Genomic DNA, 26426 nt, shown 5'->3' on the forward strand with positions numbered 1-26426 from the left:
AGTTGGCTGCTCCCACATTGGGGGCATAGATATTTAAAATTGTTAAATCTTCTTGTTGGACAGACCCTTTGAGTATGATATAGTGTCCTTCCTCATCTCTTATTATAGTCTTTGGCTTAAAATCTAATTGATCTGATATAAGGATTGCCACTCCTGCTTTCTTCTGATGTCCATTAGCATGGTAAATTCTTTTCCACCCCCTCACTTTAAATCTGGAGGTGTCTTCGGGCTTAAAATGTGTTTCTTGGAGGCAACATATAGATGGGTTTTGTTTTTTAATCCATTCTGATACCCTGTGTCTTTTGACAGGGGCATTTAGCCCATTCACATTCAGGGTAAGTATTGAGAGATATGAATTTAGTGCCATTGTATTGCCTGTAAGGTGACTGTTACTGTATATGGTCTCTGTTCCTTTCTGATCTACCACTTGTAGGCTCTCTCTTTGCTTAGAGGACCCCTTTCAATATTTCCTGTAGAGCTGGTTTGGTATTTGCAATTTCTTTCAGTTGTTGTTTGTCCTGGAAGCTTTTAATCTCTCCTTCTATTTTCAATGATAGCCTAGCTGGATATAGTATTCTTGGCTGCATGTTTTTCTCGTTTAGTGCTCTGAAAATATCATGCCAGCTCTTTCTGGCCTGCCAGGTCTCTGTGGATAAGTCAGCTGCCAATCTAATATTTTTACCATTGTATGTTACAGACTTCTTTTCCCGGGCTGCTTTCAGGATTTTCTCTTTGTCATTGAGACTTGTAAATTTTACTATTAGGTGACGAGGTGTGGGCCTATTCTTATTGATTTTGAGGGGCGTTCTCTGAACCTCCTGAATTTTGATGCTCGTTCCCTTTGCCATATTGGGGAAATTCTCCCCAATAATTCTCTCCAGTATACCTTCTGCTCCCCTCTCTCTTTCTTCTTCTTCTGGAATCCCAATTATTCTAATGTTGTTTCGTCTTATGGTGTCACTTATCTCTCGAATTCTCCCCTCGTGGTCCAGTAGCTGTTTGTCCCTCTTTTGTTCAGCTTCTTTATTCTCTGTCATTTGGTCTTCTATATCACTAATTCTTTCTTCTGCCTCATTTATCCTAGCAGTTAGAGCCTCCATTTTTGATTGCACCTCATTAATAGCTTTTTTGATTTCACCTTGGTTAGATTTTAGTTCTTTTATTTCTCCAGAAAGGGCTTTTATATCTCTCGAGAGGGTTTCTCTAATATCTTCCATGCCTTTTTCGAGCCCGGCTAGAACCTTGAGAATTGTCATTCTGAACTCTAGATCTGACATATTACCGATGTCTGTATTGATTAGGTCCCTAGCCTTCCGTACTGCCTCTTGTTCTTTTTTTTGTGTTGAATTTTTATGTCTTGTCATTTTGTCCAGATAAGAGTAAATGAATGGGCAAGTAAAATACTAAAAGGGTGGCAACAACCCCAGGAAAATATGCTTTAACCAAATTAGAAGAGATCCAAAATCGTGAGTGGGGAGAAAGGGGATAAAAAGAGGTTCAAAAAGGAAGAAAGAAAAAAAAAACAAAAAGAAAAAAAAAAAAAAGAAAAGAAAAGAATTTTTAAAAAAAGAACACACCTAAGAAAAATGTAAAAAAGAAAAAATATATATATTAGATAAACTTTCAGAATGTGGTTGTTTTTCTGTTTCCAGAATTGCTGTTCTTCTTCTCTTCGATCTGCCGATGGATTTTCAGGTGTTTGCAATCTTTAGATAAGCTATCTAGCTGATCTCCGGCTAGCTGAAGCAGTCTCAGCCTGCTACTTCTCTGCCATCTTGACTCCTCCTGTGTGATGAATTTTTGATGAGGACAGTGGCCTTTAAAACTTCTGTGCTTTGAGAAGATTTATGAGATAATTTTACAAACCTATTTGGCAGACTTAAGTAATATTTTAATTAGGAAATTGATGAGATATTAACTGTTGCTGGAAAGGTGCCATTTTCCTATTTTACATCATGGCTTGATTTTGATGGGGATTTGGGGAGCAACACAAAGGCCCCTTAGCATGAATCAAGTTGACATTCATCTCTTTTGTGGTCTCAATTTTGAGAAGTCCTGTTACTTTCTTGCTTAATTTGGGCCACTGATGAAGGAGTGAGAATTCCTGTGTGAATGACAGGACACATTGCTGCATAGACATGACCCTAGTTGGGGTAGGTGGTAGACAAACTGGTGTCACTGTTACCCCTGCTTCTGCGGAGAAGGAAATGGGGACGCCGGTTGGATGAATTGTTTCAGGTTCAATGGCCAGTGGGAGACAGCGGTGAGCCCAGGGATTGGTCTTCTCAGCTCTCCACCGTGACTTCATTTGCTGTCACATGTGCTACTTAAAGTATCGGGGTACTCGAGGGGAGCTGCCGGTCAGGAGATGAGCTTGAACACTCTTTGAAGAGTGTAAATTAAACAGAAAACGAAAGTTAGCATTATATCAGGCTCTCAGGTTTGAAAGATACAGAGGTATATACATTGAAGTTATAGGTGGTTGTAAAGATAAACCAAAAATCCATGCTCAGATGTGGAGCTAAGGAGTTCTAGAAGGACCCTGACATTATCTAACTGGTTACCTTGGGCATGAAATTAATCATCATTGTCAAATCGATCTTAAAATAGTTCATGTACTCAAGTTCCAGAACTGCTTTCGGTACAAATTATATCACTAGGCTACTTTGTAAATCTCCAAATGCTGTCAAAATGTGGGATATTATATTGGGTATAGTTCACATTATTTAATGTTTTAGTTAGCAGATTAATTTTATCTAAAAATACAAATTAGATAACGGAGGCCCTAGTTCCGTGGATAGGAAGAGTCCGCATGATTGATAGAAACATGAGTTTATTTTGTTTTTCTTCCATTTGTCATTACTACCTTCATTTACTCATTTGACAATATTTATTGATCCCCCTAAAATGTGTGAGGTAATGTGCTCTGTTTCCGGAAATAAAGATGGATGTGGCGCTATGGTAGCACGGGCTTCTGTTTCTCTGGGGAGCATAAATTGGTAGAGTCTCTTTAAAAAGACGTTTTGAAAAACCAGGAAAAAAAGTTCCTATTATTTTGATGTGGTAATTGCACTTCTATAACTATATTCTAAGGCAGTAATTAAAGGTGCAGACTCAGAGCAGCTAAGTATAGTAAATGAGGCTATCCGGCTCAGGGGGTGAATGGTGGTGAAGATCTGCCCTGGGCTCTGCTCATTGGGCCCTCCCTTCTGATTAGAGTCTGTCCCTGTCTGCCCAGAGAGGGCGTCCCTTCCAGTGTCACTATGTCATCACCCCAGCTAGCAGAGGCCCTGGTGGCTATATGATTCACATAGAAGGATGTTTAAACATTATTAGCAGTAGCACAAAATCGTAAATTATTAGACAAAAATTAGGGAGTAAATATATCTCTGCAGTGGAGTGTTACAAATTTTGGATTAAGCATCAGGAAGTTGAATATCATGTGAAAAATGGCCAAGATATATCAAAGTGTGGGGAGAAAAAAACCTACAAAATTGGAATGTAAGATTGAAGCCAGTTTTTGACGTACCTAGTACATTCTGCTAAGTTGGAACTGATCGATTTAGATATATTTTGAAGACTAGAAAGGACAGGACGTGTTTGATAAGAACATGGTGTTTTAAGATGACTTTTTAATTCTTTCAAGGGAAACCATATTATGGTTTCATAATGTAAAATAGAAGAGTTACAGTCTGAATTTCCAGAGAATTTTCCTAGTTTGCCATTGTAATATTAAGATATGATTGGGGTGCCTGGGTGGCTCAGTCATTAAGTGTCTGCCTTCAACTTAGGTCATGATCCCGGGGTTCTGGGATTGAGCCCCACATGGGGCTCCCTTTTGCCTGCTTCTCCCTCTCCCACTCCTCCTGCTTGTGTTCCTTCAATCGCTTTGTCTCTCTCTGCCAAATAAATAAATAAATAAATAAGATCTTTAAAAAATATTATTAAAATGTTACATTTACATTATATTGTTTTTCAGCAGGATTTCTAGTAGTAAAAACTGTAGTATATACATATTGAGATATAAACTTTTTAAAATATGTATATATTAATTATGTATAGAGAGAGAAGTGGAGAAGAAGGAGGGGCGCAAAGGGGAAAGAGAGAGAGAGAGAGAGAAGGAGAAATTGGTTAATTGATTGATTAACTTAAAACTAGAATAAAATTAAAAGCCAGTCTGCCTTACAGACCAAGCCCATGGAACTTGTGAATCGTGCTGTGTTTCATTTAAGGCCCTATGAGCGAGTGAACCCTTTTTCTGTTCAAATGTCTGGAGGCCCACGCAGAGGAAATCTGTGCCGTGCTGCAGGGGTGAGCCACCAGCAGAGTGGGTGCTGCTGAGAACACCAAGGCCTGTCCCTCTTGAGTGTAATTCCGAATGAAAAAGCAAAATCAATTATGCCTACTAAGCTGGCTTAACTGAATGCCAAAGAAAATTTGCCTCATGAAAAGGGAATTCTGAAGCAAGTTCCATAATGTGCTGAATGAAAATAAACAGGAGGACTTTCAAGATACTTCCACATGAGGCAAATGCTTTATTGTAATCAGAACTCTCTAATCCAGCAATATTTAATTATATTTAGTGAGATCCAAACGGTCCTGGAGATATGGGAGCTTTTGAGATTAATTTTTGGGGGTACCTGGGTGGCCTAGTCAGTTAAGCATTTGACTGGACTCTTGGTTTATTTAGGTTCCGGTCATGATCGCAAGGTTGTGGGGTTGAGTCCTAGGTGGTGGGCTCTGCGCCCAGCAAGGAGTCTGCTTGGGAATTCTCTCCCTCTGCTCCTCCCCCCTGTATCTCTCTCTTGCAAATAAATAAATCTTTAAAATAAATAAGAAGTTGCTTGGGTATTGATCGACATGAAGGCACCAAAAAGTATTCATATTAATTATGCTGCATATGTATCAGCTGTAAAGAAGGCAAAAAATCATTTCCTCTGGAAAACAGCATTACTTAAAAATTCGTTGTTTGCTACGAATAAGGGAGCCAAGTGCTTCAGTAAGAATATTTGTGACTTTCGTATATTAAATTTACTTTTAAACCAATTTCTGCCATTTTCTCCTCCCCTTTGTCTCTCTGGTGCCTCCCTTTCCTTTTCTTCCCTCCCTCGACTCTCTTTAAACAGATCCCCATTATCTTGTGCTCAGGAGCTGTCCTAGTTGGAGATCGTGCTTTTTTTTTTTTTTTAAAAGATTTTATTTATTTATTTGACAGAGAGAGATCACAAGTAGGCAGAGAGGCAGGCAGAGAGAGAGAGGAGGAAGCAGGCTCCCTGCTGAGCAGAGAGCCCGATGCGGGACTCGATCCCAGGACCCTGAGATCATGACCTGAGCCGAAGGCCGTGGCTTAACCCACTGAGCCACCCAGGCGCCCGAGATCGTGCTTTTATTCCCGCATTTCTCCACTTTGCCCTTTAGTGGCTGGTAAAGAGCAAGCAAAAAACAAACAACCAGTGAAAAAAATATTCTGTGACTGTTGCTTTGATTACCTCATTCTACCAATGAAGAACCTAACGAGTTGCAGAATGAAGTTGTTCACTCCCCAGTGGAAGAATGTCATCAACATGTGGAACTTTTTCTCATTATCTGTTTTTGTGTGTGTTTCTTGCAGGATCAATGTGACTCTAGAGACAAATGGATGAATGAATATCCATATGAAGAGGAAAACAATAAAGGTTGGTTAGTCAAATTGTATATAACTGCATTGAAAATCTTAGGTTAAACATGACTTGGGGGCCATTCTCATTAGAACAATTCTGTGTCTGGGTATGGGACAGAAGTCAATACTTCGATACATACATCTATCTGTAAAGTGTAATTTAAAAATTTTAAACCCTTAAATATGAAGAAATTTATAAGGAAAAACCCCTTTTTTGTGTAAGTCTAGCTGTTATCAGTTTCATAGAACTTAGGCTGAAATTAAGGAATCATCTTATTGATGAATATTGAGAACTGGAAGACCACTGGATACAACTGATCCCTGGGACAAAGAAAAACAAAAGAAGCCAGCTTTTGTGTAAATATATGTTCGTTCCTACAAGCGTAATCCCGATACCAGCGCCACATGGCACAGGATTGCTGTCAGATGCTGTTTTCTTTGTGCCAGCTGAGTCAGCTTTCCTCAGAGGAGTGGGATGACTTTGAAGGGCTTTTCACAGACAGGTACCACTGTAAATTAGAGGGGGTAAAAAGTCTTGTGAATTTCAATAGTAATCAAATACTAGCTGTCACTTTAGGTGTGGCAGTTACTTGAGCTTTTCTCCTGCTCTCTACTGGTTATGATATAAAAATCATAGGCAAAAGAAAGAGAATTACAGTATGTTAAACTATCTCTTTCCTAAGATTTTCGCACTTAACAGGTCTGTTTCATAGACATGTGCCTCATAACACTTGTGGAGCTGCGCAGTACCTGCCATTTCGTATTTTCCTTCCTGCGTTGCTTCCGCTACTGTCGAGTAAATGTATATCATGCTGTGTCTTTTTCTGCCCGCCTACCTTCGCAGTTGCTTCCAGATAATTTTCCAGATTATATCTTTCATTTAACATTGCCTTCTTCCCTCATCATTGCTAAAATTACTCCTTTCTAGTATTTGTATCTGGAAGATTTTCAGACCTCTAGAGGGTGCATGGATTCACACATGATACAAGGGGGGCTTGCGGGTGTGTGGTAATATTCTTTTTCTTGACTCCAGTATTGCCTACATGGGAGAATTTACTTTGTGAAAATTAATTGTGCTGTGTATTTTTTTTTAAAGATTTTATTTATTTGAGAAAGAAAGGAAGAAGGCATGTGAGAGTGAAGGAGTGGGAGAGCTCGTGTTCATGAGTGTGGTGAGGGGCAAAGGGAGAAGCAGGTTGCCCATTGAGCAGGGAGCCCAATGCAGGATTCAAACTTAGGACGCTGGGATCATGACCTGAGCCAAAGGCTGATGCTTGACCAACTGAGCCCCTATACTGTGTATCTTTATTTGGATCAGTGAGTTGCTATTAAACTGGCTTTGGGTTGGTGGGGGGGGGGGGGGGGATGGAGGGGTGTGGTCTGTATTGCTCATCATTGCCCATGGTGTAAATACTCTAATTATGATTGGTTTCAATGATTTAACAACTAGCTTGCAGGGATCTTTAATATTTAACAACTGGCACTCATGAGCTGGGGATGAGCTAGCACCAGCACACGACTGATAATTTCATTCAAAAAGTTAAACGGTATTATGGACTCCCTAAGGCAAAGGTAATAAATTTAAATTTTCTTGCTTTGTCCCTATGTAAATATGGAAACTTTCACTCCTTATCATGCAAAATATGTTTATCCCTTATATATGATGTTGGTATAGTATTACTTTATGTTTTCATTCAGTTGTTATTAAATTTTTTTGTTTGAGTGGCTCAGTATTAACTTTGTGAGTTTATTTATTTTGACAATGTCATTGTTCTGTAACTAATTTTATGACAACTGAAGATGTTGGCAAAGAGAATCATTGTGTTACTACTTACCCTGAGGAAAAACTCTGAAAATATTATCTTGATTGACTATAATATATGTGATTCATTCTAAATGATTGTGCCTCCTAGCTTATAAAAGTCTTATTCAGAAGTCTGTATGGAGGAAGGAACAGTGAGTATTTCACTTAATATGTTTGTCCCAAAGAATTATTTTTTTTTTCTTACTGCTGTTTTTCATTTTTTTGGTCTGTATTTTCAGTTACAGATGTCTCAGAACAGAAAATACATTGGTGCTTCTTTTTAAGCCTGCTTGAATCAGGTGCTGTTAGTTTTTAAATGATTTTTTGAAAAATTTTATTTATTTATTTGACACAGAGAGAGAGAGATCACAAGTAGGCAGAGAGGCAGGCAAAGAGAGAGGAGGCAGCAGGCTCCCTGCCAAGCAGAGAGCCAGATGTGGGGCTCGATCCCAGGACCATGAGACCATGACCTGAGCTGAAGGCAAAGGCTTAACCCGCTGAGCCACCCAGGCGTCCCAGATGCTGTTAGTTTTAACAATGTTTGATTCAGGGAGAAAATTGCAAAGCTTGAAAATTTATCTTTTCTATGTATTAAGTGTATTGACAAGGTCACTTTTAAGATGCAGTTTTAGAATGTCAGCAGTGCAAGCAACATTGCCACTGTCTACGTAATTGAAAAGACATTTGAATATCGCTTTAAAAACTATTTAGTATGTTTCCAGTTTGTGACTAGTGATAAAATCTTGCCAAGAGCCACAGAATATCCTGCTGTGCCTTTCTGCTTAGGTTTGAATATTTAAACGGCCTAAATAGCATTTGCAGAATTCCTTTTGTGGCCACACCAAGAGTCTCACTTCCAGGAGCAGCCTTCATCTTCTCTTTGAAAAAACCTATATTTGCATTCAGTCGTTTCCCTTACTCAAGTGTTAAGTTCTTTTATTCACTTTCCTTGCACTTGAGTTTGTCCCCTTACGATCTGCCATTGGAAGACATCAAGGAAATTCAGAAAAGATCCCATCTTCCATCATTTTCTGTTCCCAAATATTGGCAGGAAGTATGTCATATATGCTCTCGAATGTATTTCACCAGTTGCTGTCCCAGTGAATGAGTTGGCTTGTTCAGGGACCGGGCTCCGCAAACCTGGCTTTGCCCCATCTGTCTTCCAGCCGCTCCAGGGTATGTTTACCGAGTGCTTCTCAGCTGCTGGTTTAGAGCAGGTGTCCAGAACATGCGCACGCATATACATGAGCCCCCCTCACCAGAGTTCCCATTCAGACTTCTGCTCTGTGACTACCTCTGTTGAACAGCTGCATACACCGTCCAGCACCAGCAGTGGATGACTTTTACTTCTTGTATTTGGAAACCACAAGGACAATAGCAAGCTTTGCTGAGGAATCTTGAATTTCCTACCAAAAAAGAGTTTATAGCATAGTGATGGGCATAGATAATGTGGCTGCTTTAAAGTTCTTTTCCATGAAGTTCCAAGGCTCTTTCTTCAACACAGGATAGCAAGAATCACGGCAACCTAACCTTTCTTCCATTTTCAACTAAGTAGGCAGAGTGGCTCGGAAAACCCCAGGGTCATGTAAGTAAATCGTGGTCAGCGCTGGGTTACTACACGTTTATGTAGGGTAGTTGCTTAGTAATCATGGACTAGAACAAACAAACAAACAGAAAAACCCGGAAAAACAAGTCTTGACACTATAATGATCTGTCTGGATGATCGTGGACCAGTGACGACTTTTCTGAATTTTAATTTTCTCAACTGCATAGTGGAACTAATGACACTTGTCCTATTTCAATGGTTGTTATGGCAGAAAAGGAAGTATGACGTTTTCAGAAGAACATTTTAAAGCGTAGAGTTCTAAATGTGAGCGTGGTACTGATACTATTATTTTTATAGCATGAGAGAGATTTGTGACTTTGTTGTATGACTTCACATTATAAAGTCATTTTCAGAATTGGAAGCACCCTCAAACGTCACTAAGCCTAACTTGTGCTTGGGGTGTGGCAACCTTCTGGAAGGTTGGTTGGTTCCATCAGCCTTATGTTGAGTACTCTTCGGAATTTATACTGTATGTGGCAATTCATTCTACTGTCAGGCATATGTAATTATATTACAAGTTTATCCTCGTATGGAGCCGAATCAGTAGATGGGATAATGATGGAAACTAGTGGGTATATCACATATTTATTAAAATATCATCCTGAATTACGTCACTCTTCCATCAAGTTGTTTCACCTTTGGGTATCTAATTTCTCTTATCTAGGAAATGAGAACAAAATAATGTACAGGAATCTGAGAAATATTATGCAGTTATTAAAGTAGAATAATGGCTTTATTCTTTGAAAAGATGATGTATTGCTCATTTTTAAACACCGCCTCACACTTTTTTTTTTTTATTTTTTAAAAAATTTAATTTCCTTTCAGTGTAACAGAATTCGTTGTTTATGCACCAGACCCAGTACTCCATGCATTATTTGCCCTCCATAATACCTACCACCAGGCTCCCCCTATCTCCCACCCCCCACTCCTTCAAAACCCTCAGGTGGTTTTTCAGAGTCCATAGTCTCTCATGGTTCATTTCTTCCTCCAATTTCCCTCAACTCCCTTCTCCTCTCCATCTCCCCATGTCCACCATGCTATTTGTTATGCTCCACAAATAAGTGAAACCATATGATAATTGACTCTCTCTGCTTGACTTATTTCACTCAGCATAATCTCTTCTAGTCCCGTCCATGTTGATACAAAAGTTGGGTATTCGTCCTTTCTGATGGAGGCGTAATACTCCATAGTGTATTTGGACCACACCTTCCTTATCCATTAGTCCATTGAAGGGCATCTTGGTTCTTTCCACAGTTTGGTGACCGTGGCCATTGCTGCTATGAACATTGGGGTACAGGTCGCCCTTCTTTTCACGACATCTGTGTCTTTGGGGTAAATACCCAGTAGTGCAATTGCAGGGTCATAGGGAAGCTCTATTTTTAATTTCTTAAGGAACCTCCACACTGTTCTCCAAATTGGCTGCACCAACTTACATTCCCACCAACAGTGTAAGAGGGTTCCCCTTTCTCCACATCCTCTCCAACACACGTTGTTTCCTATCTTGCTAATTTTGGCCATTCTAACTGGTGTAAGGTGGTATCTCAGGGTGGTTTTAATTTGAATCTCCTTGATGGCTAGTGATGATGAACATTTTTTCATGTGTCTGTTAGCCCTTTGTATGTCTTCATTGGAGAAGTGTCTGTTTATGTCTTCTGCCCATTTTTTGACATGATTATCTGTTTTGTGTGTTTTGAGTTTGAGAAGTTCTTAATAGATCCTGGATATCAACCTTTTGTCTGTACTGTCATTTGCAAATATCTTCTCCCATTCCATGGGTTGCCTCTTTGTTTTCTTGACTGTTTCCTTTGCTGTGCAGAAGCTTTTGATCTTGATGAAGTCCCAAAAGTTCATTTTCGCTTTTGTTTCCTTTGCCTTTGGAGACATATCTTGAAAGAAGTTGCTGTGGCTGATATCGAAGAGATTACTGCCTATGTTCTCCTCTAGGATTCTGATGGATTCCTGTCTCACGTTGAGGTCTTTTATCCATTTCGAGTTTATCTTTGTGTATGGTGTAAGAGAATGGTCGAGTTTCATTCTTCTACATATAGCTGTCCAATTTTCCCATTACCATTTATTGAAGAGACTTTTTTCCACTATATCTTTTTTCCTGCTTTGTCGAAGATTATTTGACCATAGAATTGAGGGTCCGTATCTGGGCTCTCTACTCTCTACTCTGCTGTCTATGTGTCTGTTTTTGTGCCAGTACCATGCTGTCTTGGTGATCACAGCTTTGTAGTAAAGGTTGAAATCAGACAACGTGATGCTGCCAGTTTTGTTTTTCTTTTCCAACATTTCCTTAGCAATTCGGGGTCTCTTCTGATTCCATACAAATTTTAGAATTATTTGCTCCAGCTCTTTGAAAAATACTGATGGAATTTTCATCGGAATCTGCCTCACACCTTTTATCATTTGACGAATGTTATTTACAACGTCTCTGTGTGTATATACAAGTAAATAAAGGTGGTCTTACAGAAAGCATCATGATATTTATACTTCGTATTTCTAATGAAGAGATGTTTTTTCATTTTGCTTCCAGTATAAAACGGAAGAAATAGAAAGTGGACTTAAGCTGAAGGAATTTATGAATTTCAAATTAATGTCCTTTCACCAGTGTGTTGCTATTACTTGACAAACAGAGACTCTTACATATAGAGAACAAAGTGGTGCTTTCCAGAAGGAACGTTTCTGGGAGGATGGGTGAAATAGATGAAGGGCATTAAGAGGTACAAACTTTCAGTGATTAAAATACGAAAGTCCCAGTGATGGAAAGTATAGCATAGGGAATATAGTCAGTAATACTCTAATAGCATTGTGTGGTGACAAATGGTGACTATGCTTTTTGTGGTGAGCAATGAGTCAAGAATGAATTGAAACTAATATAACATTGTCTGTCAACTATACTTCAATTAAAGAGTTAAGTGGGGAAAAACTCTTTGAATTCTGATAAGCTTTTTTTTTTTTTTTTTTTTTTTAATGAATTTAACTTCAAAACAGCATCTTTTGACTTTATGCTGGGGAAGATGGAAGGGGCACTTGGGTGGCTCAGTCGTTAAGCATCTGCCTTTGGCTGGGGTCATGATCCCAGGGTCCTACATCAGGTTTCCTGCTCAGTTGGGAGTCTGCTTCTCCCTCTCCCTCTTCCCCTGCTTGTGTTCCCTCTCTCACTTTTATATTTATTATAAATAAATATATTCTTAAAAAAAATGATAGGAAAATTGATGGCGTTTCTTTGTATTTTTCCCTCTCGTTGTTTTATCATCCTTTTTTGATTAAGGTTATTACCAGTGATTTCTTTATTATTTGTGATTATGAACCACAATTACCAAAGCTTTAGTTCAATATTTTTAAAAAAAAATTTTTTATTTTTTATAAATGTATAATGTATTTTTATCCCCCTGGGTGCAGGTATGTGAATCGCCAGGTTTACACACTTCACAGCACTCCCCATAGCACATACCCTCCCCAATGTCCATAACCCCACCCCCCTTCTCCCAGCCCTCTCCCCCTAGCAACCCTCAGTTTGTTTTGTGAGATTAAGAGTCACTTATGGTTTGTCTCCCTCACAGCTTTAGTTCAATATTAAAGCTTAGTCTTACTTCTTCCTTTTCTGAGCAGTATGGAACTACTGCTTTCCTGCTCTCTGGCTTTGGTGTCACTGTGAAGACTGAAGCAAACTGATCCACTTTTTCTTGTTTTGCTTTTTGTTCAGATATCTGTGCACTATTTTTAGTTTGCTAGAAAGTTCAGTAACTTCATTGACTATGTCTTGGTTTTTATGATTCTGTATCAGTTTTTCTTGGATCCTGTCATTAAACTCTGAGAAATAGAGTCTGTATGTATGTCTTCACATTTAAAAATAATATTTAAAGTATATTTTCTTTTCATTTTGTTCTCTTCTTTAGTAACCCTGAAAATATATCTAATATTTCTCCTTGGTTTTTGCATCTGTGGTCTTCATCTTTAACTTTTTGTTTTCACTTACTGTGCTTTCCTAGTAGGCATTTTTTCTTACTATGTTTTCAGTCAAGTTCTGCATTACTTTTTAGTAACCCAAGTGGTTTTTTTTAAACAGTATTTCTGTAGTATTTCAGAGCTCTGTCAGCTTATTTTCATTGATTTCAGTTAACTTGTCTTTTTTATCATTTGAACGCTTTTACTTCTTCATTGAATATTTTCGTTTTGTAGACATGCTCTTGTGTTCCTTTTTTTTTTTGTGTGTGTAGTTTGTGAAGTGTTATTTGCCCCAATTCTTTGTGTCTCCTTGGGTCATTCCTCCTGTTATGTTTGTTACTCACTGGCCTATTACTTACATTTTTCTTGGTATTTGCTGCTTTTCTGCACAGTTCTCTTGTGGCCCTGGTTCTTCCCTGTCTCCGAATGGGCCCAGTGTTGGCTAGTATTGGCCTGTATCCCAGGGAGTGTTGTGGGCAGGGGCACCACGAGTTTGGGTATGAACTACATGAGTCCAAATCTTTGACTCGAGTTAGTTATTTCAAATACTCTCTAAGTAAAGCTGTCATTTCCAGAGTCTTCCTCGCTTCCATTATACAGTGGAGGACTCTCGAGATAAAGGCTCTGACTCCCTTCTCACCTCAGGTGGGAACCTCGGTCCAGATGAACAAGCTGGACTCTAAAACATGCCGTGTCCCTCTGCTCGCTCTCTGAGTGGTGCTGTCTCTGCTTTCATTGGGTAGGCATTTCATAACTGTGATTATTACTTTTCAGAAATTCTGTGTTTTGCTTAAGGCCTGAGGAGGTATATGTCAGCTCCCAGCTGCCTCCCAGATTTCACAGTCTTTGACAGGTATGTTTTGTTTGGCGGTCTGGGTTTCTGACTGTCTTTGCTTTCACAGAAGGTGGAGGGTTCCCCCCACCCTCCTTTTCCTTTCTTTTAAATTTGCTCTGAAAGTGTTCAATGAGTTTTAAAGGAAGAATATTTAAAATTGCGGGACATTGCAGTTTCCTCTAAGGGAGATTTTAGGGACTACCGAGCCTCCTGCGGCGTTGACAAGAGAGGCTCTGTGCTTGGACCTCCTGGTTTTTAATCATGGCTCAGCCAGGGCTCCCCCTTCACCCAGCTTCTCTCTCTCTCATTGTCACGTCTGCCACGTGGAAATGATGATGATGATGACGCCTCCTCTGTAAATATTGTTGTGAAGGTACAATGAGAAAAAAATGCTAAAGCATTTGCATATTGCCTGGCAGTCACTAAGTGCTCATTAAGATAGCTATTTTTACTATTTTAAGCCATGTTAATTGAGTTCAGAAGGCATCAGTTCTGCTTTAGGAAAATTCACTACTCAGACCAGTATTTGTATATGTTTCTTTCCCTTTGACTAAAGGTATGCTGGGATGTACCTGGGGGTACTGGGTGTCCTACTTAATATGTCAGCTTCTGGTTTTAGGGTTTAACTGTTCCTTTGTGTTGATAAGGAATTGATACATTAAGCTTTCTCTTGGAGGAAATAAAACTCTTGAAGATACTGGATATGATAGGGGAGTTGGTGTCGACACAGAGTGTCGACACCTTCTCTCATATTAATCAGGGTTCTTCAGAGAAACAGAACCAACAGAAAGTATATATATCCTGTATGATATATATGATTTATTATAAGGAATCGGCTCATATGATTATGGAGACTGAGAAGTCCCATGATCCGCCATCTACAAGCTGGAGACCTCCCAGGAAATCCAGTGGTACAATTTTGGCCCAAGTTCAAAGACTTGAGAACCAGGGAGCTGATGGTGTAAATCCAAATCCAAGGACAGGAGAACACTGCTGTTCCAGTTTAAGCAGGAAAGGACTGGCGCTTCCCTTCCTTCACTTTTTGTTCTATTTAGGTCCTTAACCAATTGGGTGATACCCACCTGCTTTGGAGGAGGGCAGTGTGCTTACTGAGTCCTCAGTTCAAATGCTAATCTCATGCAGAAACACCCTTACAGACACACTGAGAAATAATGTTCAATGTGGGCACCCTCTGGCCCAGTCAGGCTGACACAGAATTAATCATCACACCCACCCTGCAGTGTGATGAACCCAGCAATCCTATATTTAGAAGTATTATTTGTTAGACACAGGGCTACAAAGACAAATTAAATTTAGACCCTGACCTCAAGTCTTCATCATCTCAGGGACAGGCAAAATAAGTTACTACAATTTGGTGTGATTAATACTACAATATAGTTAATGAAACCGAGAGTTGGTACGGGCCACGATCGGCTTCACATATGAAGTGACATTTGACCTGGGCCTTGAATGATCGCGTCATGTTGACTGGAAGAAATGGGAGCAAACAAGAAAAGTTATGATCTTTTGTTTCAAAAAAATCTTAGTAACTATGAACCGTATTTTCTTTTCTTTGGCTGAGCATTAAAGTGCTCTGCAAAATTTCCTCTTGGAGTTAATGGTAAATGTGATATTCAGTGATGTCATTAAATATTTCAGCCAGAATCTATTGAGGCTCATTTATGTGTCCAAATGATTTTCTCTGTTTTCCCCCTCCCTCTCTGTCTCCCTTGCTCACATGCTTTCATGCTTTCTCTTCCTTGCGCACACATCTTCCTTCTCTGGACATTTGATTATAGTGGCTCTTCCGCTAAGCTTTATGTTCTTCTATTTAGAGTGCATTATCAAAGTCATTTATATAATATATTTTACCAGAAAATTTCAGGAGTGATCATAAAAATGATATGAACATCTTTTAAACATGACCATTTTAGTTAAGCAATGTTGATTTAATGAGAATTTTATAGTATTAAAGCAACGTAGTAATTGATTATTGGAAACATTTATGGAAGTATAATATCTGTGGTTAATTTTATATTATCAACATCTGTACATTAAAAAAAAAAAAGCAACCTCCTTTTTTTCTCCCAAGCTGATGTTAGCTAAGAATTAATTTCCTACTGTTCTCTAAAGGGACTTTTAATACAATCATGAATAATTATTGACTGAACAATGAGTGGAGTTCTTTATCTTATACATAATTTAATCCTTCAGTACACCTTAGCCTAATGCAAGTAGGACTCACAGATATTCCAAGAGAAGAATCATTTGATTATTGACCTTCAACATGCTTTGTTTCTCAGAACTGGTTCTGGTACCAAATTCTGTACCAGTCATGAGAGAAATGGAACCATAGGAATGCTAGGGAATATGGGATTTATTCTCAGGATTTGACCTCATCCACTTGTTGGAGCTAGTTAAGCGAGTTGTGTGTGGCTGTTGCTTCTGTGTCGTTGGTGTTTGGCCAGAAGTCAGCGGGACAGGAAGGAAGGATGAGTGGGAACTTTGGGAGAGCAGGGGCACACAGGAAACAGTGAGGATGAGCCGATCTCTTCACAGATTCTTCGCTGCTGCTAAGCTTCCAGTCTTGGGGATGCTGAGGACTGGAGGAGGAGCCGGACCCCCTTCCTGTGTTAAATACATCATGGCCCGGGAATTGGCTGAGCTCCCGGAGAGGTCCCGTAGGAGCCGCAGTCAAGGGGGCGGACCTGTCCTATTCTCAGCAAGGTGCACCAGCTGCCTAGTAGTGACAGTGTCTGTGAGCTGTGCCTGCATTTGGAGCTCTGCGTTGACCTTCTGAGTGTGAAACAGATGTGACTGCTGCTACATTTCTTCCTTCTGCGTCTTTCCAGAATGTCCCTCATCACCCAGGGACTGAGGGATTATGTGGGGAAGGCAGTCAGTGCTCGAGATGCACATTGAGCTCCGCTAAGCTGGGACAGTTCCTAGCCACCAGCGGGCATTGCTGGCTCTCCTTTCTCACGTGAAGCTCTCCTTCCTCACCTGCCCTCCCCTTGAGTCTCACTGATCATCTGCACTCTTTTGAGCTCCGCACTCTCTCTTGATGCTACTGGGCACGTCTGAGGACTTGAAGCCCCGCGCGCGGTACCAAACCTTGTCGTGGAGACCAAGACACACACAGAAGAGCCCACCGGCCTGGGCTCACCGTTTTCCCGGTCGACTCCTCTACTGAAAAACAGTGGATCAGTGTGGCCTTGTGTGGTCCTGGACACAGTTGTTGGCGTGGCTAAGACGGCTAGACTGACTGTCCGTCCCCAATGCCATACGCCAGTTGGGCTCAGATCAGGGCCACGTGGCTGCGGGGAGCTGCAGTTGAGGACACAAGACGGGCAAGACATAACACAGGGAAAAGGGGATTCTGATTTGGTGGAAACATGTGAGTTGTCTTGTCACTGGGGGCTTATCCAGGCAGTGGGAGTTGGAGCAGTATTGTGAGCGCGAGTGATAGGAAGCGTCGGTGCTCACGGTGTGAAGGAAATGAATGAAAACTGTCCGGGAGAGCAGGAGCCTAGCGGCCAGGTGGCCAGGCAGCAGCGGGAGGTCAGCAGCTCTGGGGGATGGTTAATAAGGAGGCGGGTGTTCATGCAGATGGGGATTCAGGAACTGGGAGGCTCTGATACGGGAGCAGGGGATCCAGTGTGGGTCGTTGGAGGACAAAGAGCTACCCCATGGCCCTTCCCAAGTAGAAGCAAGGGGGCTGTAGAAAGATGGTGGCCCAGGCAACTTCTGTACAACACCGCTCGCTGGGCTGGCATGGCAGGTGTTTATCCCACATGTCAGCTCTCGTCTGGGCGAGCGGTGGGGGACTTCCTGGAGGTCTGTGTTGAGTTCCGGTGCAGGACTAGCGTATCCTGTGTGAGGGGACTTCCTGGGGGCAAGGGTGAAGGAGCAGGTGATGAGGTGAGTGACGGCCAAGAACTAGCTGCTTACTCGAGTCCGAGAGAAAAAGAAAAACTTTTGAAAACAACCTGGCTCAAATTCCTAAAATTTCATCTAGAACCCCAGAGAGGCTTAGACTCGAGTTTGTGACATAGAGTAAATTCAGAAGTAGAATTCTAATCCGAGAATAGGAATAATTAGATTGCTGAAATAAGGTCAGGTACTTGTGGAACAGACCAGTTTATATTTACACATTTATGCTTCGTGTGTGTGTGTGTGTGTGTGTGTGTGTGTGTGTGTGTTTGTGCGAGAGAGAGAGAGAGAGAGAGAGAGAGAGACATTGCTTCTAGCTTATGGGTAAATGTCTGCTAGATTTTTCTGAGTTTTAATCAAAGATTTTAATGTAATCATCCAATTACTTTTAAACTGAATCGCGAATATCATTCTCATTCCTTAACCATCAGGATCCTAAAAATGAAGACCCTTTACCTGGTTAATCCCTTTGTCGATTCCACTCTTCCCGGTGGTGACAACTTCTCCTGGGGATTACTGTTGCCAAACTGTAGATACAAAGGACAGAAAATGTTATCTGTAGCATGTAATTGATGCTTGTAAATTCCTCCCTTCTCCGCAATGCACTGATTCATTCTAAAAAGGAGAAAGCGGTGGAAAGAGGTGGGAGTGGGTCTGCTGGCCAGATTTGTTACTTCTGTCAGTAACAACTTTTATCAGTCTCTGGAATACTGAGGCACTTGTGTAAGGTTGCACAGTGGTTAGTAGCAAAGCTGCATCCTTCTCTTGTTTGTTTTGCAACACTTATTTGTATATCATTTCTAAAAGTGCCACTTAGAGTAGAAGGCCCATAGAGAAATGATTCTGGAGATGGCCCTTGTGAAGTGTGGGTGGAAGGGAGGCTGACCACAGGTAGAGGATGGTAAGCAACATTTTCTTTTCAAGCAATTAAGTGATAGATTTATATTTCTAAGTTCTTCTGGTTCCACACCAGGACTTAAAAGCATCTTAAATGTTCCCTTGTCTAATTTGATAATTACTACAACCTCATCTTACCTCTCATCTCTCCCCATAGAATCTGAAAAAAATTGAGGGGGCAGACATTCAAAGGTGGAGGTGGCATGCAATTTTGGCAGCTCTACAATCCACCTGTAGCTATCTTGGTGCAAATAATTACCAAGGGGAGGCAAAGAGAGCGAAAAGGCTGTGAGATTTTTGTGTTGCAGCTAAGAGTGAGATAGACTCCTTTTCCCCAGTTCTAATCAATTCTACAAAAGCTGCTTGTTTTTCGTTCCATCAGAAACAATGTGTGTTGTTGTAATCCAAGAACTTGATTATAGTGGAAAAGCCTCTAATGCTTTCTGAGCAAGAAATTGATCTCAGTTGTACTTTGCCTTTAACTGTGAGGCTGAGATACTGCTAAAGCCCTAGCAATTGCTCTTTCCACATGGAAACTTGTTGGCTGGGTAGGAGCTGAGACCAGGTGGGACCAGTGGGGTAGCTCATGTCATTCTTTTTATGTGTGCTCAGTCTCGTTAAGTAGGCCAGGACGTATGGCTCTGCATCAAGGAGATGATGCTGTTGTTGGCATCAATAGCAACTCCTTTCTAGATTTTTATTCTTAAGTAATGCCGAAAATTTCAAACCTGTATCTTAGAAATGTGGAAATTTGGAGTTGGACAGTACTATAAGAATTATCTCATTCAACTGGATAATGCGTAGGAGGAAAAAGATCAATAAAAATCAAGTTACTTGCTCAAGGTTACATAGCCCATTATAGACTAGGAGGTTTGGGAGAAAGAAAGGCATAAAGGGAACATGTTACTTGCAATTCACAGATTTTAAATCCAGTTAAAGCAACTAGGGTGACCTTTTGCCCATTTCTGAATTTAAAGCAAAAGGTACCCGATGGACATCATTTCAGCAAACATTTGACTAAGTGGATGGGTGGAGTGTGAATGAGAACAAAAGAAGGGAATGAGAGAAGAAAAATGAGGATAGATTTCTGTTACTTTTTTCCATTTTTGAAGAAGGTGTTAAGGAGTGTGATCATCTAAGAAAGAAAGAGGAGATCCTGAGAAATGGAAACCTGAAACGTTTCTTTAATTAAGGTTGACTTTTGTAGTAAGTGGTAGTCGAGGAAAAGGGCTGATTTACAGACTGGAAAATGGTAAGATAAAGATTTTCCTAATCATGCTGATGTTACGGTAAAAATGCTCTGAATTTACTGTTTAGGGTATAGTTAAATATAACAAGTGTGGAGAAAGTACTTCTCTGTACTAAGTATATTTATGATGAATAATCTGTCTGTTTTAACACAATAAATTTATATTGAGACATCTAGCAACATAGACTTTTTTGGGATAATGTGCTTTTTTTCTTTCATTTTGATTAGTTGAATGTTCTGAGGATTTCCCTCTACCCTCTGTTTCTTATGCTTTGGATAAGTTTCAATTCTTGTGTTAGAATAATTGCTTATGTTGTGTGATGACTATATTGTGTTAATAAAGCAAATTCTAGCCAACTATGTCAATTTTTTTTAGAACTGTAATTTTGAAAATTCTTATTTAATTAAAAGAATTTCTTTTCTAATGGAGAAAGTAAGGATAAAAGCTTTTTTGAAGTTATTAAGTAGATAACTTAAGTAGATTGATAGATATAAAAGAATATATGTAATGAATGTATTTTATAGCACATATAACAAAAAGAAACCCGACTTGAGAAATAGAATGTTTATAGTATTTTTAAAACTCTTTTTTAGTCCTAGACATGAACATGATCCTGAATTTTGCATTATTGTTTCCCTGCTTTTTATCAATTATAAATCTGTATTCTTGAGCTATATATTATTTGCTTTTGGGTGTTTGGGGAGATCATATAAGTAGTGCCATGCTGTGTATGTTCCTTTGTGATGTGCTTATGTTATGCAAAGTTTTTGGTTTTGATATGCATACTGGTGAGAATACTGATTTCCACAGCTGAGTAGAATTTTATTATAAGACTAGACCATAGAGGGACTGCTGGGAAGATGGTGGGGCATGGCAGCTGTAGCCGCACGGGTATGTTGTTGGAGGTGGAGCAGAGGGGCCATCTTCTTCAGCTTCCTCTGTAGCCTCAAGGCATTACTGGCGAGGAAGCCCCAGTGGACACTACCAGACACCACGGGGGGCCTCCAGCTTGTAGACAGAAGACCCTAATCTCTTTCTTTTGTCAACCAGACCCTTCAAACCTGGCTTATGAGAAGCTAAAAGGAGCAAGTCCAGGAGTTATTTTCATTCCTGGCTCTCTTTCTAATATGAATGATACAAAAACATGGCAATTGTAGAGTTTTAACAGCTCTCTAGGTCATGTCGATATCAGGGGCCTCTATGTGTATTTTGCATCCCTATCATCTAGTTGGAGGACAGCCATACAAGACAGATGCAGTAAGTAGAGATGTCCAGTTGCCCACCCAGGGAGGGAAGGGAGAGTTAGCTGCTCTGCCTGCTCTGTCCCCTGGATTGAAGAGAAATAATTGTGATTGAGACATCGGCAGTGGCCTTGTTACACGGTTTCCCCAGGGTCCCAAATCATTTCACTTTATACCTAAAGGAAATTTTAATTTCTTCTTCCTCTATGACTTACAAATATCTAAAGGAAATTTTAATTTCTTCTTCCTCTATGACTTACAAATCCCTAAGAAAATGTGGATGTATATGCTATATATCCACATGTTTTCTTATATGTACACTATATTTTTTCTTATATATGTATATATAAGTCTATATATACTATATACACTATATTTTTTCTTATATATGTGTATATAAGTATATGTCATATATATGTACACATTTTTTCTTATATGTACACTAAAAACACGAGGATTTATTAGTTTTCACCAGATTTTAAGAGTTAGAAAAGCCTGAAAATTTGAAATTTGAGTGTAGTGATTTCTTTCTACTTAAACAAACAAACAAACAAACAAAAAACCTAGGGGCTCCTGGGTGGCTCAGCGGGTTAAAGCTTCTGCCTTCGGCTTAGGGCATGATCCCAGGGTCCTGGGATCGAGCCCCACATCGGGCTCTCTGCTAGGCAGGAGACTGCTTCCCTTCCTCTCTCTCTGCCTCCTTGTGATCTCTCTCTCTTTGTCAAATAAATAAATAAAATCTTTAAAAAAAAAAAAAGGCTGTACCATAATTTATTCCTTCTCTAGCAGTAAGAATTTCTATTCTTCCCCGTGTTTTATTATTTCATTTATTTTTCTATTATAATTTTTTGAAATTGAGTATAGTTGACACACAATGTTACATTAGGTTCAGTGTACAACATAGTAATTCAACGTTAGTGTTATTGTTATGTTCACCACAAGTGTGGCTGCCATCTGTCCCTGTACGTCACTATTACATATCACTGTATTCCTTATGCTGTGCCTTTTATTCCTGTGACTTGCCCATCCCATCCCCTCCTTGCCTTTGACAATATCACTTTGTTCTCTGTTTTTATAGATCTGATTCTGCTTTTTGTTTTATCCTCCCTCCCCACCCATAAATGAAATCCTATGGTATTTGTCTTTCTCAGTCTGATTTATTTCACTTTGTGTAACACCCTCTAGGTCCATCCCTGCTGTTTCAATGGCAGGAGCTCATCCTTTTTTATGACAGCATAGTATTCCATCGTAGATATATAACACATCTTTCTCATCCGTTCATCTATACGTGGACACTTAGGTTGCTTACATGTCTTGGTTATTTTAAGTAATGCTGCAGCACACACAGGGGTGCATATATCTTTTTGAATTAGTGTTTTCATTTTCTTTGGGCAGTTACCCAATAGTGGAATTAATGGACCATATAGTAGTTCTATTTTTAATTTTTTGAGGAGCCTCCATACTGTTTTGTACAGTGGCTGCACCAGATCACATTCCCATTGACAGTGCTTGGATGTTTGCTGCTTCTCCCTCTTCCTTGTTAGGGTCTTTTCTTCTGTATACCTTCGGGTCCTTAATGTCTCTAAAGGATATCAGTCCTATTGTCTTAAGGCTCACCCATTTTGCTTCATTTTACATTAATTCCTTCTTTAAAGGTCTGTCCCCAAATACAGTCACGTTCTGAGGTACTGGGACTTCATCCTAAGAACTTGTGGGGGTAAACAACTGAGCCCATAACAAGGGTGTTCCCAGTTGTCCATTAATTATATTTTTAATCTTGTTTAAAAAAAAAAAAAACCTTGTTTCTGTACTTGTATCTCCCTTTTCATCTACTTATTTCACAATGATTATTTTTACTTTCTTCATTTTTTTTTAAATTATCTTTGATGAGTCCTACTAGGCTATAGTCTTTTCAAAGAGTTCTTTTTTCTTTGTTTTTTTGGTCTATATTTTGTTAATTTTTTATTTGTCTTTATTCTTCTTACAATTTCTTTGTGCTCTCACATTCTTGTCTTACATATTTAGTTGCTGAGCTAATTGATTTCCAGTTTTTATATTCAAAGCATTTCTAGTGTATAATTTCTTTATATCATTTAGTCCTATTTTTTCTTTATTCCGTTATAATTTCTTTTAGAATCATAAGTTATTTTGAAGTCTTAATTTTCAAATGTATCTTTAGTTATTTTTTTAGTTACCTTGTGTTGATTTCATTGTATTTATAGCATATTTACTGGATAATAATTCTATATGGTCTTGCTACATATAAGGACTATTTCTGTAAATGCTTTGTATGTTTGAAAAGAGTGTATGTTTTCTTCTTGTTGTGTACATCATTTTGTGTTTGTTCAATAGGTAAAGGTTTTTAATTATCTCGCTCTGTATCTCTGACCTTACTGATTTTTGCTTGGCTAATCTATCCACAACTGAAAGAGTTGGTTGAAATCTCTAATTACAATCATGACTCTGTCAGTTTCTTTTTATTCATGTAAATCTTGGCTTTATATATTTTGAACTACACTAAGTCGATGAATACTCATTTAGAATGATTAATACTCCTAGAAAAATTGACCCTATGTCTCGTTAACTGGGTAATATTTCTTTTCTTTCATAATCCATTTTGCCTGAATGCTTTTTTTTTTTTTTTTTTTGTCTGAATTTAACATGCATACTCCAACCACTTAGTTACTTTCAGCATTGTGAGGACAGTTTTCCTTTTCACTTTAAATGCCGGCGGATTCACTGAAGAACATAAGCAGAAGATGCACAGGTCAAGAGTTGTGAAAGAATAACATGAGCTTCTGCTGGAAAATGGATCGGAAGGCTGCAAACAAACTGGAGTCAAGGGAGGCTAATGTAGGGTCTTTTGAGATGGTGGGGGTTTGGCTTGGAAAAGTCAGACCTGAGATGGGGAATAAAGTGAAGTTGTATATTTCAGAGGCAGAATTGAGGGATATTGGTGAATGGACGTGAGAGGTGATAGAAGGAACGTGTGAAGCTTCGTTTTCTATCTTAAGCCACTTGTTACTTGAAGTCATCATTTATCAAGCCTGAAGTGATAGATGGACATGCTCCCAAGTTCACGTTTGTACATGTGGCATTTATTTTTCAAAAATATATTGATAGTCTCTGAACGACAATTTTCATATGTGTTGCTTTAGAGAGGATGAAATGTATATGGATATGCTGTGAATGCGCTTTTCTGTCCAGTCCTAGTCATTAACTTTTAAACTTTTTTTTTTTAATGACTTTGTGCCACGCACAGTGCCAGTTCTTCTGGGCTTTCAATGGTGTATATGGTGAGATGCACTGCCCTGAGTTTATTAGCGAATGCAGAGCAACACAAAGACATTTATCACCACAGAGTGGGAAGTGCTTTGGCAAGAGAAGTACCTGGTTCTCTGTTAGAACAGAGCAGGGGCACCCAAGCCAGATTTGCTTGGGTAAGTCTTGGGAAGACTTCCCAATGAAAATTAAGCCTATGTTTAAACTATGATACAAAGAGACCTGAAGATGAATAGGGACAAACCAGGGAATGGGTAGGAAGGGTGGGGAGAGAATACTGGCACACTTGAGGATCTTTTTAAATAAATAAAAGAAAGAAAGAAAGAAGGAAGGAAGGAAAAGGAGGAGAAGAAGAAGAAGATATATAGGATTTGAGAGTAGAGTTTTAAAAGGAATGATTACTGTTCAGGAAAAGAGGAGCCAAACTTCAGAGACTTACAGTTTAAAAAATTTGCTATTATTGTGAAAACAAGGAGGAACTTTTGAAGAGATTAAAGAAAGAAATTGACATGATCAGATTTGCATATCGGTGAATTTCTGAATGTATGTTAAAAGGATTGGAATAGGAAACTAGGGAAGACCACCAGATAAGGGACTGATGATGATGCTATTGTGAATTGGGGCTAGCTGGGCTCCAGGGATAGAGAAAAAACCGGACGTACCCGAGGGATATTTAGGAGATAACGTCATGATGATTTAGTTATTTAGTATACTTGGTGTTGAAGCAAAAAAGACAGAAATGACATGAAGGTGTAGCATGGACTACTGGGAAGAACAGGTTTGCCAAATACCTTGAGATCTTTTAAACCCATGAGATTGGAATTTCCTAGGAGAAATCCCAGAGGATTTTTCCAGTAGGTGTCCTTGAGCCTGTTGCTTAAGGGCGAGTTCCGGGTAGAAACTTAGGAAATCAGGGCTGTATTGATGGACTTGGAGCTGTGAGAATAAATGGGATCACCCAAGCCATGTTTATGAAGAGAAGAGAAATATGGGAGGGGGAGCATGGAAAAACAAGCACAAAAGGCTATAATGCAAGAATATGATACAATGCAGTGAGGAGATAGAAACTGTGGGATTGTGAAGAAGGGAATGGACTTTGGTAAGAGAAAAGGAAAGTCATCTTCAAGTGAGATGATCACTGAAGAATGATGGTAAATATTGAACAGTTATGAAAGAGAACGATCCAGGCAGATGGAATCATACAAGAAGTTACCATAGATGGAGAAGAGAAGAACATGACTTGAAAGACTAATGGGTAATTTATTTGGGGACAGGACAGAAAGATCAGTCAGGGCCATTACGAAAAATATAATGCATTATAGTATTAGAATGCAGGGCAAGATATTTGAATTAATGCCATTAGTATACCTTGTAACATGTCTGCCTTTTATATGTTTTATTAATCATAAGGCCACAGTTAATAGTTTGTAGATGTTTTTTATTAATGTATTTTCCCCTGATCTTATTCATTAAATACTTCTGAGATTCTTTTTGAAATCTGTTTCTTTTTTAAGAGAAATATTCAGATTGTATTTAAGGAAATTTATTTCCTTTATTTAAGGTAATTTCACTCATTATGTTTAAGTAAATATGCATTCATTATTAAATTCTAGTGTTTAGATTAAAAAGAGATGGTTGAAATAATGAAAATAAACTTTATATTTTTTAAATCTAATTTTTTACATTTTTACACCTTACAGTCTTATATTTTATCATTTTATTTTTATAGTGTTAGTTTCAGATGCATGATACAATGATTCAACACTTGCATACAACACCTGGTTCTCATCACCACAAGTGAACTCCTTAATCACTATCACCTATTTAACCCATCCCCCCCCCCCCCTCTGGTAATAATCAGTTTGATCTTTGTACTTAAGGGTCTGTTTCTTGGTTTGTCTCTCTCTCTCTTTTTCTCTTTGCTTGTTTGTTTTGTTTCTTAAATGCCACATATGAGTGAAGTCATAC

The 26426-nt window shown here is 39.2% G+C and overlaps 1 protein-coding gene across 3 annotated transcripts in view; it reads left to right on the forward strand.

The window, feature by feature from the left end:
* Window positions 1-26426, forward strand: part of KLF12 (KLF transcription factor 12) — a 441551-nt gene that overhangs the window by 144819 nt on the left and 270306 nt on the right. For all 3 annotated transcript variants that reach the window (XM_059144589.1, XM_059144587.1, XM_059144588.1), the window contains exon 2: window positions 5612-5675. Coding sequence is in view for 2 of the 3 variants with exons in the window: in XM_059144587.1 (XP_059000570.1) it covers window positions 5643-5675 (33 nt within the window). In the remaining variant the exon portion in view is untranslated. The remainder of the gene's footprint in view (window positions 1-5611; window positions 5676-26426) is intronic.

Source organism: Mustela lutreola, chromosome 13 (genome assembly GCF_030435805.1).
Source record: "Mustela lutreola isolate mMusLut2 chromosome 13, mMusLut2.pri, whole genome shotgun sequence".
NCBI lineage: Eukaryota > Metazoa > Chordata > Mammalia > Carnivora > Mustelidae > Mustela > Mustela lutreola.